This window comes from Haliaeetus leucocephalus, unplaced genomic scaffold (assembly GCF_000737465.1).
Source record: "Haliaeetus leucocephalus isolate CR32 unplaced genomic scaffold, Haliaeetus_leucocephalus-4.0 Scaffold657, whole genome shotgun sequence".
NCBI lineage: Eukaryota > Metazoa > Chordata > Aves > Accipitriformes > Accipitridae > Haliaeetus > Haliaeetus leucocephalus.
Window position 1 is genome coordinate 304,744 of NW_010973093.1, and position 21,250 is coordinate 325,993.

A 21,250-nucleotide genomic window follows, 5' to 3' on the forward strand; every position below is an offset into this window, starting at 1 on the left:
TTTTCACTTTGAAATACTAAGAGCTGACAGGTGCAGAGGCTGGGAAAGTGGTATCAGCTCAGTTGCCGGCTCAGAGAAGCTCCCAAACCTTGGTGCCTGTACTGTTGTGGCTTGGCTTGGTGGGAAGAATGGATTTGAAGACCCTCCCAGGGATTGAGCAAGCTGGTGTGCTGCTTGTGGCTCCTACTAGCCTGCAGGGAAGAGTGTGATTTAGGGTGACAGGTTGCTGTTCTTTCCTCTACAGTAGCTGGCTTCTAATTTTCTGACTGGAAATGTCAGTAAAAGCAAGAAAAACACTGGGTTTTTTGGTCACTAATGTGCTGGATCTTCATGCTGTTTTTCAGCAAGAGAAAGGAAGGAAAAATAAAGAATTTTGCATCTGTTGCATTTATTTGCTGTGTGTGGGTTTCATGTACTCTCTGCAGCAAGCCTAGTGACTTGTCTGGCCTTTTCCATTTAATGGAGGAGCTTGAAGAGAAATTAGGGAACCACTCTTAATAGCCAGTTCTGTGCAAAAACACAGTAAAGGTATCTCTCTGCCATCCTGTGAATATAAACAGCATTTAATAGATCTGATCCTCCTTTTTAGCCAAAGGGAGGATTCCCTTACCTTGTTTAAGTTTAGCAATGAATCAGCCACTTACACCTGCTTGTTTCTAGTAGGAAACCACTTCACTAGTAGAAAAATCCTTAATCAAAGTAGACTATGCTCTTTCTGCCTTGGGTTAATTTGCTGAGGCTTAGGAAGAGAATGATAAACTCCTGGAAAACATCTCGGCTAGCTCAAGAGGTGAACTGGGAAACTTGGGAGAGCTTTTTGATGTGCTGGAGCTCTGCATATTTGATTTCTGGCAGAGCTGACTGGTGCAGTTTCCTATGTAGGTTTTAGATTGTTTGAATTACATGTGTAATGAAGCACTTTGTAAATTATATCCCTCCGGGGGAGACTTGAGCTTGGAAAATATCAGGTGGAAAGTCTGGGTCTATGTCTGAGGTGCTTATTTGGGCTTACTTTTTCCTTAGGGAGAAGTTATGAAGCTAATTAACTTAATGGGTTGGAAGAGCATTTAGGTGTCTGGCACAGCAAGGTAGAGAAGGTAGACATACTCCTCCTAAGCATTGTGGTCTCTTCTCATCCTTTTGGGGATGTGTTTTTAAATAGAATTCCTGGCCTTGGGACTCTTTGGAGGGTTGATGATGAGATTAGCTGTAATCCAGGGACTGAGTCCTTGCCCCTCATGTCCTGGCTGTTGGTGAGGAGCTGGCCCCTCTTTTCTGACCTCTGCTCAATCTTGTAGAGCTGTACACAATTTCACTTGAAAGTGACGTTAATCTGGCTGTTTAATGTCCTCTTCTGCCCTGCCTTTATCCTTTCAAGCAATCCAGTGTGTGCTGTGGCTTCCCTTCCTAAAAGTGATTGGCACAAACCCCTGCAAAGCAGGGCAACCTCATCTCATTGCAGGCCTTAGCATTGTTTGTATTGATCCATGGATATCTATCTTGGATCACTAATGGGCATCAAGTGGAAAAGGTAATACGTTTCTATTGCATTTGAATTCATCTCTCACTTGGTTCCTTTGGACCAGCTCCAGGATCTTGTTAAGAACAGAAAACACTGATCATCTTAAAGGATGGGAGGGGAATCTGACCATTCAGGCACAATGACTTGTATCTCTTCCCCATGAGTTGAGCAGTAAAGCCCACAGAGGAGGAGGAGAGTTGAAAGAGTCACCCAATGGATTTAGTTGTTTAAGATGCCTTGAGCACTGGAGAATAACTGCAGAAAGCAGAGTGTAACATCCAGAAGACTTCTTTCTGCTTCATTAGCAGATGTTGGGGAGCACGTAGGAGACCCAGGTTCTTCCAGCACCTAATGACGCTTTTGATGCTTTTCAGCAACTGAGCCTCAAATCCATCTTAACACAGCTCTTTCCTTGGTGCTTAAGACAAATCTAGGTTTCAGCCCCCGCTGCTTCGGTACTCAGTGATCTTGTGTCAATCCTTGCCATAGTTTGAGGTCCTGTTTTGCCAATTGGTTCTGGTACGTTCTAATTTGCAGAAGACACCTGTTCCTTAATTATCACCATCCTTCGTCTGTCTCTCTTTGTTTCAGCTCTTTCTGACACATGAGCTATTAACATGATTTGAAGGGAGGCTATGTTGAGCAGTGTGTGTGTTGGGAGAGGAGGTTGAAAGAGATTAGTCACAAACCTGAGAATAATTTCCAGTAAGAGAGTTGGTGTTTACTTTGGTTTGATCTGGGTCCTTGACCTACATCACTCTTTAGTCTAAAGTTTATTTAGTCCTTTGGGGTTTGTGCACTATCCTAGGACAGAATGGCAGTCTGTAGAGGGCAGGAAAGGGTGACAGGAGAGTGGAGTTAAGCTCCTGATTAGAAGAAAGGAGCAAGAGGGAGAAGAGTAAAAAGAGACTTGTAACTGGCTGGTTTGCTTCTGTGTTAAAACTGGAAGTGTCTTAACTGTTAAGGCTGTTTTAGCTCTTGGTCTTGCCAGTTACGCCTGTGTTGTAGTATTCTGCGTGATTTCAGTGTTTCCTCCAAGGATCCTCAATTGCTTCACAAATCTGAATTCTGTGCATGCTTTCTGCCCCCTTTTTTTTTTTTTTTTTTTTTTTAAAGCAGAAAAAACAAGATGGTGTAAATGATGGCCTTGGATCAGAATATGTCTTCACCGAGCGATGTGTGAAACCAACGGTTCTCTCCTTCGGTCCCCTTCTGGGTTTACTTTGGTTGTCTGAGAATACTTGTGATGCAAGGCATTTCCAATTTGCCTTGCAGATATTCAGAAACTGTCTCAAAAAAGGTTTCTTGGGGTTGTACTAGTCTTAAAATAGCTTGGATTCTGTTCTGTCACTGACTCTGTTGGGGTCAACAGAGACCTTGAGGCTCCACAGCCTGCCCCTTTGATTCCCAGTTCTTTTCTTCTTTTTTCAAACTGCTTTAAGAAGTCATGGAAAAGAGCAACGTGTAAATATTAATGTTGAATATTAGTCTTTAAAAATCCCAAAGGGATGCTCAACAAATCTGTACCGAGTGTGCTGTGGCTTTCTAGATACCGCGTGCTTACAGCTTTTGGACCTGTTTAGTGTATCGCTAGCCTGTACCATCCCATGGCAGGGCTCTCTTCTCTAACACCTGTTTTGTCTCCCTGTCACAAGTAGCTTCTCTCAGTTCATGTTCAGACCTCAGTCAAGGTGTGTTGTCTTCCTGCAGTAAAGTCTTTTCTCTTCTGTCTGGAGTAGGTAGGGCTCAAGTGCCACTTGGTGCCTGGGCAGGGATGACGGGTGCTGCACAGGACACCGCTCCTCTGGATGTGGGCTGACAGCATGGTTGCCTTGTGTGCCCTAGGAGAGTGCTAGAAGAAACTCGCAAGGGAAGCTGTGTAGTCCTAATTTCCAGCTTTGTTGGATATGTTTTGCAACCCAGCTGAAAGGGATGCCACAGACTGGTACTGCAACATACCCCAGTTTAATTTGCTAAGAAACACTGGTCTCTTACTATACATCTAAGAGGCCAGTGAAGAAAGATCTGTCTTTATTGACAGTACCTTTAATTTCCACACTGACTGAAGTTCTTTCTTCTGAGTATCTCTTTGATTATTTTTCTTCCTCACTTTGCACAGGTTTTCAGCTTCCAAGTCAACAGCTTAACTGTTATGCTATAGCTTCCCACAGTAAAACAAGCAACTTAAAGCTTGGGGAAAAAACATTCCAGGCAGACCTGGCTCCATTGCTGCTGAGCCTGGGACACCCCGAAGCTACCCCATCAATGTTAATGTGAGCAGACAGGTCATGGCTATTGCTATTCAGACCTAAACTGAGCATGTACCCGGACAAAGAGGCCACGGTTTAATATTTAATGTTCCAAAAGGCTGCACTGAGAGCTTTTACTGAAATGTGTCAGTAAAGGAGTGCTGTAGCAGTGATAGCAAGCGGCTGAGAGCCAAGAGGATCCTGTGGTCTACTTCTGCCCGAGGCATGTTCTCTGATACCAAGCAGCTTGCTTGACCCCCTGTGTCTCAGCCAGCTTAGCTGTAAAATTAAGCAACAAAGAAAGCTCCATGACGAACAGACATGTCTGGAGGTAAACTTTCAAGGCGAGCTTTGCTTGACTGATAAATTCATCTTATTAGCAGAATTTCTGGTTTTTTTAACCTAATGTGTGGTTTTGTTGTCCTTCCAGGCAGCATTCACTCTCCTCCTGGGTCCTTTCACCTTCTTCAATGTGCAGAAGACCAAGTATCTTCAAATCATGACGTCCCTCATGAGATGGATAGGTGAGTCTTGGCAGAGTCTTGGCCATCTCTTTACCGTAGATGGAACCTGAGTCACACTACTGATGCATCTCTTTGGCAAGATATTCTTGTTCAGAAGCAAGTGCTTGTCAAAACAACCACTTTGAGGAGGATTGTCCAGGCCTGATAAATCTTTGAGGAAAAGGATTTTTGTTCTAGGGTGGAATCTCTGATTAAAACAAAACAAATTGTTCTCAGTCAGACGTGAGCTGGTAGATGAAGTTTTAATCTGATTTGCGTGAGAGGCAGAAGGGATTTGGAAGAGCGTCCTGTGTGGGGGCTAACCGTGATACCCACCAGTTGCTGTTCAGCAGGAAGTTTCTCATTCTCCCAGCATGTGTACAACAGACTTTGAAGAATCTTTTGTTTTGATCTGAGAACAAAAGGCAATTCTGACAGACTTTCTGCCCTTAGTTTTAGTTTTATCATCTGTTTGCATTTTCTTTTTCCTGGGCCTTGCTTTAGCGTAGGATGTGCTGCATTGGAAACCCCCAAACCAATGTGTGTTGTCCTTGGGAAGCTCCGCTCTTGTGAGTTCTCTCCAAAATCTTATTGCCAAGAACTTCTGGGAAGACAGATAATTCCCTCAAGGGAAATAAGACATCACTACTTCCCCCACCCCCCACCCCCCCAGTGCTTTTGTCATCCAAAGATGCAGCTGCCTTCCATCTGACTTGTATGTGTACATGCCCTTAAAGGCTGAGAGAGGTGTGTGTGTTACGGAGGCTTATGTTGAGGTTTGTCTTGTTTTGTGTAACCTGGACAGAGTAACTGATATTCAGGGCTAACAGAGAAGGTGTAACAGCACCAGCAGCTTTTCTGCAGGTTAACATCCTCCTGGTACATGGGTCCGGACCATTCAAGCACTGAATTAGTTCTGTTTCTACCTATCACTGACCTGGAATAGGAAGAAAAGCTGCTTCTTGGACTATTTCCCACCACGCACATATGCTTGACCTGGCTTCAGTTGGGTATCATCCCTTTTCTGTGAGTTCAAAGGCCTGTGATCCTGTTTGGAAGTGGCTGGCAGTCACTGCAGAGGAATAGAGATTCTGTATTCTAGAGAATATCTGAGACGGGGTTAAGCAGTTGTCACCCAGGAAAATGAGGTTGGATTTTAAGCCCTCAAGTCTCAGATGCTGAACAGCTTGAGTTAACAAATCCTGACCTCGGATGGTGTGAAAATCCTGAATGTCTGTTTTTCCCTTTTGTTGTCTGAGCACATGAAAGGTTTGAAAAGCTCCCATGTTCTTCAGAGAAAGAGGTTATCTCATTAAGGGGTATTAAAGGAAGTTGTGGGGTTTTTATTAAAAAAAAAAAAAAAAAGAAAAGTAATCTCTGCTCAGCTCACTGGCCTGTTTCCAATCAACCTGCCTCCTCTTTCGTGATAAAGACACCAGTCAGACCTCATCCTGTCTCTGTGACAACCTGACGCCTGCCTGATCTGCCACTGGTTTCCCTTTAGCCGGCTCCTTCCAGTATGAGGATTGCTAAACCTTGGTGTAAAGGCAGAACTGTTTCTCTTTTTCATCGCTTGATGGAGAGGGACAAAGGCAGTGTTTGCAGAAGTGTAGGGGAAATTCATGCTTTAGCCTGATTGATTCCTGCGTCAGCACGCTGGGGAACAGCTGCCCCAGATAATGATATTTAATGACCCTGACAGCACCTCAGTGGCTACTTAGAGCAACAGATTCGTATGTGTACAATGAGTGATAGATTTATTAGGAAAGACGATTTATCAAACAGCCATGTGATGCAGGGAGCAGAGGAAAGCTCTTGCTGCAGATTCCGGGATAAGGATGGATCATGTACTGCCAAGATTTATCAAGCTGGCTTCTCCCATGTCCTCACATCACTGCTGTCCCCTCCTCCAAAAGCAGGGCTGTGAGTTAAACACGGGTTGGTCTTTTGTTGGTACTTGGAGAGCCTAGATCCTAAAGACTGGTCTTGGCTGGTGTTTTGTGGTCTCCTGAACTTTTCCTGCCTGAATGCCAATGGATGGATGTGGACTCTCTGTCCTGCTATAATTTGGGCCTTTTCTTCATCTTTCTATAGTTGGTTTTAGCCATGTGGTGCTGAAGGTGGTTCACCTTCTGCAAAGCACTCTGAGCAGCAGAGCTGAACACTGGAGCTGCCAGCCTGTTTGTTTTGCTGGGTAAAAACCTCCCACATGCATAGTGGCTTATTCAGCTTACCTGTGTCCGCTGGCCTGGTGTGGATGGGAAGCTGACCCATGCTTTGCATCATGATATAAAAAATCAAGCCTACTTGAGCTGGGAGGTCAGTACAGGCTTTGCAACACCTACTGCAGGACCCACTGTACACCCTTTTACCCAACCTGGTGAAAAGCCCCTGTGTTTTGGAGCAGCAGTGGCTGATGTAAAGCTGCACTGCCCCAGGTGTACTGGTGATTCAGATGACAGTGGCTGAGAGGATGGTTCTTGGCAGCAGGGAGAGCTAGCTGTGTGTGAAGGTCATTTCTGATGGTGTTTGTAACAGTGTCAGCCTTGCCTTTGAAAGTTGCTTTCCCTCTTTCTCCTGATCTAAGTGATAATCAAATGTCACTAGCCTCTTTCCAGAGCCTTGTGCTCATTGCAAGCAGCACATCAGCTAACAAAGCCTACAGCAGTCTCTTTCCATGCCTCATGGACAAGAAAAAATTCATTCTGTCTCTGAAAAACACAGTCTTAAACACTGGGACCTGAACTAGAAATTAAAAAGGGGCCAGTTCAAAGAGTGTGGAGATGTGGCAGGGATCAGCCCTTCATCTGGCTGTGTTTTTTTATCCCAGGGTAAGGGACTAGCCAGGACAGGCACCTCTGAAGTCTCTAAAAGGAGAAAGTTGAAGGAGGAGCTTGCAAGCCTAAATGCCATACTGCTAGGGCTCCCAGACAGATGGGTTCTTGTTGGCTGGGCCTGCCGAACACAGAGAGCTCATCTGGAAACAAGGCTGGCATGGCGAGGCGTTTCCCTGTCAGGACCGATAGGAGCACAGAGGGTGGATCTGCATCTCCAGGTGGAGTGGGGCTGATGGCAGAGAGAGGGCTTCCAGAGGCATTGAGCTGTTGGCAGTCTTCTGAAGAATAGCAGCTTACACACTTAGCTGCAAAACTGATTGCCACCTCCTGTGGGTGAGTGCCAGTGGTTAAATTCAGTGCAGCAGTCGGTGCTTGAACTGCTGGCCTTATCTGTGCTTAGAGATCTCTGTTCTCTCAGAGGTGGTGGGTGTGTAAGGGTTTGCCTACACACGCTCTCATCCCTTTCCCAACTGTAAAAGCTCCTCAGGCTGCTGTGTCAGCCCTTTCCTGCTCGTGCCTGAACTGCCTTGGGAGACTGAGCACAGGTACCCTAAGGGGTGTGACAGGGAGCCTGTCTGCTGTGCTTCCCTGGAGAAAGGGCTAGTCTAGAAAAATCACTTGTTTAAATCCTGGTAATGGTGCTTACAGTGAAGCCTTGATTTGAGTTAGGGATAAAAGTTTGTTGGCTCAGCCAGCTCTCGAGCAATGCTATTAAAAGCAGAGACAGGGCCCAGACGGGTCGACCGGGTAAGTATGAATCGTCCTCTTGGGGTGAGGAGGATTCCTTCCCCAAACTGTAATTCCTTCCTTCCTTTCAGCTCCCTTCAACCTCAGCCTTACGGAATTGTAGAGCTGCTCTTAGCCCAAGTCCTTTACCAGTTTTGGTGCCTGTCTCCAAGTCTCTTACAAGGTTCTTGGAACAGGGTGTCTCCTGCAGAAGGCTAAACCAACTAAGCCTTCTGTTCTGCTGTTTTGGACCTCAGGCTCTTTTTTCCTGGAGGGTTTAAATCTGTGGTGGCGATGGATTGCTCCCTAAAGAGACTTGAATATCTAGCTTGTTTTTTTCCCCTCCTTTCTCCAATCCTGATCAAGTGGGTGGTGTTAGGGTGAGCTGCTGGAAGGCATGGCACAGCAAAAGGGACTGAGCCAGGTAAGTCTGATGCACTTCTCGAAGCAGAGGGGACATAGCTCGCTGGGGCACAGCCCTACCTCTTTATTATTGGATAATATTGGATAATAACTGTCTAGCAGCGTCATGGGAAAGGATATGGATTAGGAAAGATAACAAAAGGACAGGGCTTGGTGGAGCTCAGCAGCAAACATTGGGCTATTGTGTATTAAGCAGCTAACCCGATTAATTGCAGCCTGTTACAGCCTGAGATGCCCAGCTCTATAGGTGAGGACTGTTGGCTTTAAAGACATTGGTAGCATGATTATCGCTGCTGTTATTGAAGTCACTGGCAAGTGTTCCCAGACAGCTCCCACGTGGGACATTTGCTCTATGTGCTGCTCTTGATGCTGTATTGTAGTTATTAGAAAGTATTGTATTTTAATAAAGAGGCATTTTATAGAGGAATAAACTTCTGGGTTTGGTTGCTGCAGGCTCAGTTCTCTCTCCCTGTAGCACAGTTGGATCATACCACATCTATTCAAGTAATGGCAGCCCTCAAGACAGAGCATTCCCAACCCTGTCTGAACTGTGATCTCACAATTATATGCCCAGAAATAAAATCTCTCCCCTAGCTCTTTCCTCTGGCCAGTAAATGGAGGGAAAAAGGACAAGAATAGCTAGGAAGTCTGTGTTAAGCTCTTTTCTCTGTCCCGTCCCCTTGCAGGATACTGGGTAGAAGGCTTCTAGGGAAGAAACTAGGAAAGGACTCTCCAGCGCGTGCTGGTGAGGCTGACTTTCCATATCTACTAATTTGTCTGATAGTTCTGCTCTCTCCACGAGAATCCTGCTCTTTACAGGACTCCCCAGCACTTCTCTGCAGAGAACTGGTCTCAGACCATCTCACTTTGTGAGCAGGTTTCAGCTGCTGTAGTTAACTGTCGCTGCCATCCTTAGCAAGCTTAACCAGCCAGGCTGGAGTTGATTCAGTGCAGAAACCTGGCATTGCTTTACTACGTCCTTTCACCTGCAGAGACCGAGAATTGTAGAGGAGACTGATATAGGAGGGGGTGACAATTATCTGAAGTCCTGTGTTTCCAGTCTCCTGCAGAGGGATTAGTCCACCAGTGTCCATGGTCCTCAAGGTGGCCTCTTTTCCACATTAGAAATGGAGCTTTCTGCAAACAGCATAAGGAGGGACCAGTTTGATCTCTGCCCCTTTCCTTTCACAGAGCAGGGCATACTGGAGTGGCAAGGAAGAGGGAATTGGACTGTAAATCAGGACACTGTTGCGTGTTCATTCTGACAAGCTTCTTCAACAAAGTTAATTCATGTTCTTGCTTCCCTTTTGGAGCAGAAAAGGCTGCTGCCAGAGCCCAGGGTAAATAATTCACCAAGAGAAGTGAATATATTTATGAAGAGTTAGTTAAAAAGCTGTGCTTCTGTCATGCCTGCTTTCAGAGTTATTGGCTGAGGAGCTCATTTCAGTGCTGTTTGTGGGGGGCAGTGGGGTGAAGCAGTGCCTGTGTGAGTGAAAGAGCCTTGTTAGCTTCAGATGCAGATGGAGAGTGACGTGTGGTGCCAGACAAGACCACTGAAATACTGCCTGAGGAGTTGACGTTCCTGAAAAGAGCACTTTATCCAGGCAGCAGGAGATGAACTGATGGGTCTGGGAGCTGGAGAAGGGGAGCTGAAAACGTAAGGACACATTCAGCCCTGCAAAAGGGTCCAGATGATGGTGCCCACACAGATTTTCAGAGTGGGTGTGTGGAACGCAAAGGTGCTCTCTGTTCAGAGTGTGTTGTTGGAACAACGTGATAAAAACTTTGCTGGGTAGGGCCCAAAGCAGGATGGGGAAGGTGTGGCTAAGGCTGCAGAGCACCTGGATTTCATGGGACATGGGTGCTCTGCGCTCAGTGCTTTCCAAAGCATGCACAGCCCTAGCTCAGGCTCATGGTGACACCAAAGTGTGTGTTACTTCCTTCTCACAGAAGAATAAATTCTCACATGGAGAGAGAAGTGACTGTCAAAGCTAACAGACCAAGTCAACAGCAGAGCTCAGAGCTGAGTCCTGGTTGCAGAGGCTTTATGGTGCTTCTGCCAAAGGTGACCGGAGGAGAGAGGACAATAAAATACACAGGTAATTTTCCACCAGAAGCAAACAAGCCTTGCTGGCTGCTCTTTCCTTCCCATATGTTGAGATAAAGCATCCATGATAAACACCAGAGTGCAGAGCTGTTTTTCTCCCTGTGAACTGTTGCTGGTGTGCAGATGTCTGTGGAGACCAGCTGATGTGGGCTGAGAGGGGCCAGCTTCACCGGTTTCACAGCAGGAGTTGTTACCACGGTAGGGGAGGCTACTTATAAATCTTGGTTACTGCATAGCAAACCCTGCCCCAGACGATTAAGAAAAGCATGGAAATGATGCCTTTACAGCAGAGAAGCCCTGCTGAACTGCTTTTTGACAGCCAAAAAGTCCTCGTGGTACTTTTTAATAAATTTTCCCTTTGTGAACGAAACGGGCTCTGCCTGGCCCGAGGCCAGGGTAGTGTCTGAGACAGTTGCAGCAGGAGCTAGCCGAACCTGGCAGAGTGGATGAGATGGCAGGGGGAGTGGAGGTGCCCGAGAGGCTTTTTCTTGCCTTCCTGGTAAGCTGCATCACACTTCTGTGATCTTAGCATGCCCAACATGTGGCTGTGCTTGCCCTGCTGTATGAGCAACAGTCCCCTGCCATGTAGACCCTGCCTTAGGCTTTGGGGCAGCGAGGCTAACGCTGACCCTGCAAGTCCCTGCTCTGCATTAGAGGAAGGAGCCACACTGATATTCCACAACTTTTGCTCATACCTTTCTTCTGGGAAGTAATTTCCCTCCTTTTCTCCTTCTGACGTCTCTCTCCAGAGAATTGCTGTCTTCTATGAACGTATCCATCTTGCTTCCCTACAGTCTCTACACTCATAAATCCTTCATCTTCCTAGAGATGCTGTTTTAGGCTCTGTCATTGCCAAATCTGATCCTTAACTACTCCAGCTCCCACATCTGATGGAGCAAACCTGGTTTTCATGTAACCTCTTTACTGTCATTTCATATAGAAACCTCCTCTGAAGGTTGGAGTAATTTAACAGTTGCTGCTCTGGAATTTACAGAGAGCTGGAGGTCATGAACAAGTAACAGGATATAGCTTCTGCAGAAGAAACTAGGTAAATGAGTTTTAAATTTAACAATCAATGTCTTAATTTCAGATACTTTGCTCTGCCAGCATGGTAAACTCTAGCTGTGCTTTAATACTTCAAATGCCACAGCATCTATAATGCCTGGCAGTTCCAGAGTTGCAGTAGGCTCTTAAACTTGCCCAAAACACTGATGGAAGGCAGTTGGCTCTGAGGGCAGGGGGGGGAGGCACCAGCATCCTAGGAAGACATCAGTAGCGAAGTAGACAACACAACTGTTGGGTGGGGATGCAGAAGTTAAGACTGTCTTGTCTTGACATGATGCTGTGCTGTTCAGTATGTACAGAGCAGATGCTCTTGCTTTTATGCCCTCTCTCTTGAAAGAGCTGCTTAACGTTAAACTAAATGAGATCTGTTCCTCTGTTTAACAGTGGTCTGCTGTGTTTTGGCTTGATGGAGGACCAGGATCAAGGTCAAGGTGGGGAGAGATCTTCCTCCTTCCAAAGAGAATGGGCTCAGGAAACTGATGAAAACATCCTCCTCTTGGAATCCATCATGCCACCTAATGTATGAAAAGGGAAGCAAGTGGCATGCTTTGTGAGAGGGTGATTCATTATCATTATTTCCTGGCATATTGATTCTCCGCTTCGACAAGAAAGCTCTGTCACACCATCAGCCGGCGGTGACGGATGGCCCTGCCGCAAATGTGTCAGCAGCGCAACACAGCGCCTGCTTAAAGAAATGGCTGTGGGTGGGGGTAGGGGAGCAGCCAGGCGTGGGCTACTCCACTGATAGTGGGGTGGTGTGGCTGTACGCCACTGCCTCTCGGGATCCCTCGAAGGGATGGCAGGCAGGTACAGTGATGTTCTCACCAGGCTTTCCTTGTGGAAGGAGGAATGAGAGTGGGGACAGAGTTGGCGAAGATGTGACTCAAGCTGTGGTGAATGGATGTGCAAGCTCACTCTTCCTCTGACTTTACCTTTGTGACCCTTAAAATACAGGTGGTTGTCATGTAAACTTTGTTCTGTTTTATTTTTCCCCCAGTTAGTCTTTTACTCATCCCTAGTTTGTGGCTGTCTACCCCCATGCTTTCTAGAGCCACTAAAACCATCCTTGTTGTAACTGGGACCAATGCTCTGAAGGTTGAAGTTCACTGTTGAACCTGTGAGGCAACATCTGTCTTTGGCCCTTCTTCCTGCAATCACAGAGAGGTTATGCAATGCTGCGGTTCTGCAGAACCTCACTTCTGAGCTTGCTTCCCCCTTGCCAAGCCACCTCTTTCTGAATTACATGACAGAGCATCTCTCTCCTCCCTGTTTCCCAGGGTAGCTCAGTTCAGGATCTTCTCCATTATTTTCCATGTGCCAATAGAGAGACAGAAGTGGGGCACCAGGTGAAATATCTCAAAAGCATAGTATCTTGCCAGGGATGCAAGGGAGGGTTAAGCCAGAAACTCATTCTGAGCTTCAGTTCTTTTTCCAGGAACCTACCATGATGGCAGAAAAATCCCCATGTTTTAGACTTGGACTTCTTTTTTTCTGCAATATGCTTTGGGCAGAAAGATGAAGCTTATGTACAAAACAGCATTTTTCATTTACAAAGGTGTTTGTTCTGACTGCAAAACAATCCTTAAACTTAGAATGGCTAAATTATCTCCACTTTGCAGCTCTGTTATGCTTCTATCAAAGTTCACAAAAATGTATTTTTTAATATCTCAGACTCTCATATTTCCCAAAGTGCTCTTACTTGGATATGTGCTCATCCACATTCATTCTTCTTCCACCTGCAAGAATCGTAGGAGAGCTGCCCTATCTCTGAATCCAACACCTCCTGAGTTGAGCAGGACAGGCAGCAGTAGCTGTCTGCAAGGTCTGTTTTGTCTCAGAAGAGCCAGTTTTTGCTCCTCAAAGAGTGAGAGGAGGGGTCTGTAGGGAAAGCAGTTGGACAGTTGTGATGATATTCATCCTTCAGTAAAAATGACGCTCAAACATCTAGAGGAGAGAAGATGAGACAAGAAATGTCCTCTGTGCCTTGTTGACTGCCAGGCCTATCTGTGGTGTGTGGGTTTGGAGTGGGTCTGACACTGTTGGAAAATCAGGCCAAGCAAAGCCCTCAGTTGCTTTTTAAGCACGTGTATAAAACAGGGCTTAAAACAAAGTTTTCATGTAACCTACTAACAGTCCATGGTAGTATTGCTGTCCACCTCACTCTGTGGCTCAGGGTGCTGTTGGTCGTGGTACCTGAAGGTGTTTCATCCCTGGAGCATGTTACTTATATCCTCTGTCCTGTGTGTAGAGGAACAGATGAATGTCTGATTTCGCCAGGATCCTTGTGGTGAAGGAACGCTGTGGGACAGTTGGTGTGGCAACTGCAGGTGACTTGAAATTGTATAGTGTGACTCTCTCTTCAGCATGCTGTCCCAGGTAGAGGAGGATGTGAGCAGGAGCTTTGTGTGTGCCTGAGGATCCTGTCCTGCCTCTTGTCTGCTCAAAGCTGCCTGTCACTCAGGGTCTGTCATCTTCTTTTCATCTTGATTTATCATCCAGCATAACTAGGTTTCAGAGTTTCATTTTTGGGCTTGCCTCCTCCCTCCTCCCAGGGACAGAGAGATAAATCTGGCATGCAATTGTTTTAGCTCTCTGGTCCCAGGAGTGAGAGACTCTTCTGCTGCAGGGAGTGAGAGAAAACACAACCATTCAGGCAGGGCTGCTGTTGTCTTCTCTGGGGCTGGAATTGTGCAGGGAGGTTTCCAGTTTACCCGGCACCACTTCTCTCAAGGATCATGCGTCTGCAGAGCACTAGTGCTAGGGCAGGGGGAGCACAGCTTGCCTTGTTGGAAACAGTGCTAGTTTAGATCTTAGTATTAGATCATCACTCCTTGTAACTTTAATACATTTAATTTCTGCAAGAAGTGTTTAAGGAAAAAGAAGGGTTATGAATTCTAGCTGCTTAAGCCAAAGACTTCTATCCATCATGTAGAGAATCCACAGGAATTCTGTTCCTTCAGTGCTCCCTGCCAGAAAAGCGCATATCAGGGCAGAGGAGAGCCTGTGGGTCTCCAACTGAAGAGATGCTCTGAGGATAGGGTGCCAGCCTGGAAGTTCCCCTGAACTGGTCTTGTTAGCACTGGTGTGCAAAGTGGGGCTTTAAGCCAATGGTGAGAGTGAGTTTGGGGGATGGAAATAGGTTGCTCTTCACTCTGCTGAGCAGAGCAGGTGGAGATTTACTGTCTAGTGTGCAGGGGAAGAGGTGCAAGACTTCTGCAGTTACATCTAGTCCAGATACAGGACCAGCTCAGGATTGGGCTGCTGAGGCTGACCACCTCTCCCAAGCGAGAAGGAAAGGAATGGTCTCGGCATACTTCCAGAGCTGCCTAACCTGGTTTGTGTTATTGCTCAGGGCACCTTCTTTTCTTCCTTGTAGCCTGTGCAGCCCTGGGGAGTGCAGACAATGACACATCACCTGCAACACAGCTCTTTCTGGCTATCTTGCTGTAGCAGATATGGCTGGCAAGTGTCTCCCCTCTGGGGAGCAATGCAGGAGGCACAACAACTGCACCTGTGTTCACAGTGCCCCTCACTTGCTGGCTTGAGTGAAGGCGAGGGGAATTGCACACCCCCAGAGCAATGAGCTGTTGCTTTCCACAGCCCTCTGTGACTGCTCTTGGGGAAGTAAATAGAGCCCAGCACTCCCAAAGTGGCCTGGCCCTGGTGGTGTCATGAAGGAATAGATCTGCTGTCATCAGTCCAGTGTGCATGGAGAGCTGTTAAGACTTGCGCTGTCACTGGGAAACAGTTGGAAGCGAGAGGTTTCCTGAGGCACCACGAGGTGAAATGCGGTGTGTAGCTTGTAAGGGCTCAGCACAAAGCTGGTGTTTGCTGCAGGAAGAAAAGGAGGATTGCTGTGAGAGGAGAAACTGGGTTTTGGAGAGTGCCAGGAGTGCACAGGAGGTGATGTTCAGTTAAGGTTAATCTGGGCTTGCTGTGGACAGAAGAGATGGCGTTCGCTAACTGGTCTGTAACTATCTTTCCTAGTACCGTCCCTGGCAGGGCTTCCCAACTCCAGCCACCTGTGTCAGGCGGAGCAGTACTGGGCACAGAGCAAGGCAGTGTCCTTGTCACCCCACCGTGAGCCTGCCCGGCACACAGCGCCAGTGGCCAGCCTCCTATGGGCTTGGCCGCAGGACTGTGTGCTGCTCTGTTTAATTCCTCTGTATTTATATTTATGACATTCAGAGTTGTCCATAGTAGTAGTCTCAGCATTTTGTTACTTTTTTCATTGCCTGATAATTCACAGCTCTGCTCTGATGCCTCAAACCAGTGCAGGAGACAGCTCTGTGCAAGCTACAGCGGCCCATCCATTGCCAGCACCAGACTGTAAATCTTGCTGCTTGCTGCCCTGCCAGGCAGGGTTTTTTTCCCCTGTTCCTTGTTAACTCCAGCAGCTGATGATCATCTTTCCCAGGTCGATGTGATTTCTGTGACACCAGAATTAGTTTTCTGCTGGTTTTATGTTTTATTTAGGAATAACAGTCTACCAGTAACTGCTTCTGGCTCAAATTTCCACCAGTGGAGTAAATAAGGGCATTAGCCCAATCTCCTCAATTCATTTTGGTCCATAGCATGTTGCATTTTGTGATAAGCTTTGTAAAATGTTTTTAGGCTTTTCCCTGACATAAGTGAAGGGTAGACATGCAGACTTTGTGCCTAGAAGTGATGAATTTTAATAGCAGTCTTTCAGTGCTGCTTTAGTCCCTTCCAGACTGGCTTCTCCACCCTGGGATTAACTACAGACAGCCTGTTCCTCCTGCCCAGGAAATGGCTGGCTAGTTCTTGCTCTATCGTGCTTGACACATCACAGGGACAGGAAAGCTTGGTAGTAGCTGCTGCTCCTGTGCATCTCCCTGTGTACATAGGTGAGGTCTTGGAAACATTAGTCCAGTTGCAGATGTGTAGGAATATTACTGGGGTTGACTGCAGCCAGGTTTAATCTTTTCTTCCTTTAGAGGTCAAAGCTCAAACATCTCTAAGCCATTTTTAAATGGTGATGTTTAGCCAAGGTGTGTGGCAGAAGCATCCATGGACTGAGACCCTTGAGAGTGGTGGGCTTAGCCAGCCGTGTTAGCGTTACATTTCTGAAGGGCCCAGAGCAACTGTTTGCTGTTGGGGGTGGGAGGGTGAGTCCCTGTGGGAAGGAGACTGGAGGGAGATGCCTGCCAAAGGCAGTCCTGAGTCCATTCCCTTATCTGCTGACTAGCACTGAAAGCAAGTCGTGATTAATTCCTGTGCACCTTGCCTGTGATGTACCACCTTCTCCAGAGATAAGGAGATGCTCTTGTGGAACAGGAGAGAGAGCTGGTGCCAAAACTGCTGGTGCCAATGGGAGGAGGGTCGTGGGGAGTGCAGACCTGGGCTTGACCTGAAACCTTCTCTCTCTCCAGCTTTCATCCTCATGATTATTCTGGCCCTCATCCGCATCAGCAGAGGCCAAGCTGAAGGTCACCCGTCCGTGGCCCAGCTATCGGGCATCCGCAATCTCTTTGGGGTGTGCGTCTACTCCTTCATGTGCCAGCACTCCCTGCCATCCCTCATCACACCCATCTCCAAGAAGAAGCATGTCAACAAGCTTGTGCTGCTCGATTACATCCTGATCCTGGCTTTCTACAGCCTCCTGTCCTTCACTGCCATTTACTGCTTCCGCAATGACACCCTCATGGACATGTACACGCTCAACTTCACCAACTGTGAGATCATCAACATTGCCTTCATTCGCTACTTCCTGGGCCTCTTCCCCGTCTTCACCATCAGCACCAACTTTCCCATCATCGCAGTGACCCTGCGCAACAACTGGAAGACCCTTTTCCACAGAGAAGGAGGGACCTACCCGTGGGTGGTGGATAGGATTGTCTTTCCTGCCATCACGCTGATTCCCCCAGTGCTGGTGGCTTTCTGCACCCATGATCTGGAGTCCTTGGTGGGGATCACGGGAGCCTATGCTGGGAATGGGATACAGTATCTCATTCCGGCTTTCCTCGCGTACTGCAGTCGGAAGGACACTCAGCTGGTCTTTGGCAGTGGGACGGTTAACAAGCACCTCTCCCCTTTCCGGCACACTTTCTGGATTGTGTTCGTGCTCATATGGGGCTTTTCTTGCTTTGTGTTTGTGACTGCAAACATTGTCCTGAGCGAGTCAAAACTCTGATGTGGGGGTAGCGGCATGCTCCCTCCTGGGCTCCAGAGACTTCAGCATTTCAGCTCCCCCTCTGGGACTGTGGAGTGGGGGAGAGGCAGTATGAAGGGAAGTTTCCAGGCCGTTGGCTTGGTGGCACAGGTTAGACCTGGACACAGACTTTCTTCACTCCATTTTGGGTGTGGATGGAGTGGACTCAGCCTTGTTACAATCTGGTTCTCAGACCCGCTATACAAAGCCATGGGGCTGAGCCCTTGGCAGCCTGCACGATTAACCAGTGTCCAGCCATTTCTGCCTTCAGCTCTGTTGGAGCATCACTTTCTCTGTCCCTGCAGTGGCTCTCTGTGTGCTGCAGGTCTCAGCACACAGGAGAGCAGACAGCCTTGGCTGCTCACTACACTAATTGGCTAAATGTCCCTTCTCCCAAAGGCAGGGATGTGCTGTGCAGAATCTGGCAGGAGTTTGGGAGAACTGAGTCTCTTCTTTCTGCTGAGACCCTTCAAATCAACCTCCTGTACCAGTTGAAGGAAGAAATTAGGGTGGGAGTAGACCTAATTCAGAAGAAAATAATTTTGTGCTCTGTTACTTTTTTTTTTTTTCTAGAGGCATTAACCTGTTTGTGCACCACGGATTGCCTGGGATCTGAGATCTTTTGCTTAGAGCTGGAATTCTCCAGCCCAGGAGTTTACATTCACACTTGTCATCCTGTTCTCCTGTGCTGTGGCAACCCCAGCCGGACAGAGCAATGCCCCTACGCATGCAGGGATACAACTCTTCACCCCTGGAAAGGAAACTGCAGCCTTGCTTCCCTTGGCTCCTGCATGCAGCTCAGTGGCTTCAGCTGGCAGAGCCCTTCTCCCTTTCTTACCTTTGCACAGGGCTGGTACAACCAGCCAGACCCTGACTCCAGTGGTCAGGATTTGTGTTGGCTGGGGAGGTGCTAATTACCCAGTCCTGACACGTGTGAGGCCTGTAAGAGCTCTGGCTCTGCACACTGATGCGTTTCCAGCCTCCTGTGCTGGGTAATTAGCCTTGAAACAAGGTGGGTGTTAACTCAAGGGAATGGGCTCGTGCCAGGAGGAAGCGGCAGTGCCCTGGCTCAGCCCTGCCTGCCTGCAGGAGCAGAGCTCCCAAGTGCTCTAGGAGAGCAAAAACTGAAACCTGCTGGAACTAGCCTTGAATCCCCCCTTCTTCTCTTTCTGCACAGGGTTAAGGTGGGCTTTGGGCTGGTGCTGCTCAGCTTATCTGAGAATTGGGCTGCCTGTTACCTTAGGCAGCCAGTGCTCTAGGTGAGTCTCTGCTTTTGAGGCTACTGGTGGTCACTGTACTACCACATGGTGACAAACAGCACTGGGTCCTGTGCTCTGAGACCCTTGGGCAAAGATCATATGGGTTTTCCTAATAATAGGAAGAACTTTAAAAGTTTTCACCTGAAATATTTTAACCCCCCTGCCTTATTAAAGCAGGTTCAAAGCCAGGTGCATGTCACTTACATTAGATCCTCTTGCCCTCTGCACTTGCTGCAGTATTAAGTGTCACCGCTTGCTAAAGCAAGCTTTGAACTGCAGCTCTTTTTAATCAAGCTCTGTTTTCAAGTAGGACTTTCTGGTTTCCATATGACCTGAAGTGCTCCTCCTGGGGGAATATGCAAGTACCTGGAGCTGTACAAAAACACTTCATGGCTTTTAAAGCAAAAACCTGCACCTCTCAAGCCTGAGCACTGCTACTGTGTCCTTGCCGAGCTGCTTAGAGAGGATCCAGGGGGACTGTTTGCCTCCTCTCCAGCTTGATCCTAGACAGGCATTGGCAGCCCTTGCTAGTGAGTTTAAACATCCCCAAGTGCTCCAGGGAAGCTGATGTGGCATCTTCGGTGCCAAATTAACAAGTTATTTTACAGGTAGCTGATGTTGGTGTCTCATTTAGGAAGAGGTATGTTGGAGGGCAAATTCATGGGGCAGCTGAGCTGGGAGCCACCTGCGAGGCAGCTGGGAGCTGGGCAGAGCTGGAGGGAGGAATTTAATACTGATGAAATGAGCCTTTGGAAAGCTGGAGAGGCTGCAGGGGCTGTTCCTCTACACAAGTGCACAGGTGTGGGTTTATGGAGGGGGCTGAGGCCTTTTGACTGCACTGTCTGCCCTAGGCTGCCCGTGCTTTGCAAGGCACTTGGCTCAGCCTCCATCCCTTCAAGTGCCCATTTCAATCTCTTGCCTTCACATTTCATTGCCAGCCGGAGAACGGGGCTGTTCCGTTATTCCATCTCCTCTCATCCTCCCTTTCCCTCTTAGTGCTGCCCTTGGTCTCCCTCCCTTCCTCCCTCTACTTCATACAGGGTAGCCTCCCACCTGCCTTCCTTGGGGTGGGAGGAGGGAGGGAGCCCAGCCTGGCGCACCCCTCTCCTGCCATCTCTTACAGTTAAAGATGTGCCTTCTCTTCCCTGGCCTGGGTGACCACCTCTCCTCCTCGGCACGGTGCATGGCAGCGACTTCTAAGGGGCCTTAGCTCTAAGAGCTGCTTGCATCCAGGTTCTGGATGCAGTGGTGCAGTGAGGGCTCCCATCCTGGCCCCAGCCTTTGCCGTGGTACCTTACCGAGGACTCTGGTCCCCGAGGAGCATGAGTGCTTTCTTAAATAAATAACCACAAATTCCCAGGCACCCGCTGTCCTTGCACAGCAGCAAAACAAATCTATCTGAGGAATTGGGGTGATTAACGGAAAGAAGCTCTACGGCAGAGAGACCATTTTTCATATAAAACATGACAGCAATGCCTTAAAAATTACTGGATAAGGCGGGAAGGGGAGGGCTCAGCAGAGCCAGCGCTGGCTGGCGGGGGACGCTAGGTGACCCGGGCTCGGCGCGGGGCAGGAGCTCCCTCCTCTTGCCCATCACAAATAAGTCCATTTTTATTTGGCCATTGTCAACACTAACAGTTCGTTATTACAGATTCTCACGTGATGCTTGTCCTGGCTGTAATTAGTTTTTAAAAAACGGGATTGAAAACAATAAAATGCACATTATACATCTGGTTTAGTCTGGCTTCTTTTTCCACCTGCTTCCTCCTCTCGTGCATGCTCTGAGCAGCTATTCCTGGAGGGGACGGCCGTGACTGATGGGGCTGCGGGCCAAGGAGAAATGGCAAGCGGAGAGGCTAATGGAGACCCTCACCTTTTCTTCTCTATTAGCCTCCTGCAACTCTGGGTGGTAGCTGCAAACTCAATTAAAACATCTGTACTTTCCCTTTCTCAATTATGTCTCCTTACACTTAAAACCAAACAAATTGAATTGCTCCACCGCCTCAGGCTGCAAAGGCAGTTTCTGCCAACAAATTTATTATCACCATAAAGCGCAGCTTGATTTATGTTAAAATATTAAAACAGATCTTTATGATGGAAATAAACACTTTCTGCTGTGATTCTCTCGAAGGACCTCACAAGCAGCGGAGGATTTCGGGGCTTGGGCTATAAATCTGAGATCAAACTGGCATCGGGGATGGATTCAGTCTTTTGCAGCACTTCGAAGAGCAACGGCCAGGGAAGGAAAAACAAAAACCTCGAGCCTGAGAGGCAAGTTTAGATGAGGCTTGAACATTGCCAAGGAGCAGCATGTCACTTGGGGCTGGGGGGGTGTGGGGTTAGCTGTTTGAAGGTTTGTGAGAAGATGCTCACAGGCCTTTTTCCCA

The 21,250-nt window shown here is 47.7% G+C and overlaps 1 protein-coding gene across 2 annotated transcripts in view; it reads left to right on the forward strand.

Moving 5' to 3' along the window:
- The window catches only part of TMEM104 (transmembrane protein 104), a 43,383-nt gene extending 22,994 nt beyond the window's left edge, over positions 1-20,389 (forward strand). The window contains exons 8-10 of one of the 2 annotated variants that reach the window (XR_775135.1): positions 4,202-4,295; positions 16,826-17,715; positions 18,178-20,389. Coding sequence is in view for 1 of the 2 variants with exons in the window: in XM_010579286.1 (XP_010577588.1) it covers positions 4,202-4,295; positions 16,826-17,586 (855 nt within the window). In the remaining variant the exon portion in view is untranslated. Of the gene's footprint in view, positions 1-4,201; positions 4,296-16,825; positions 18,146-18,177 lie in introns of those variants that run through there. The other variant, XM_010579286.1, reaches the window with a different exon arrangement.
- The last annotated feature ends 861 nt before the right edge of the window (positions 20,390-21,250 follow it).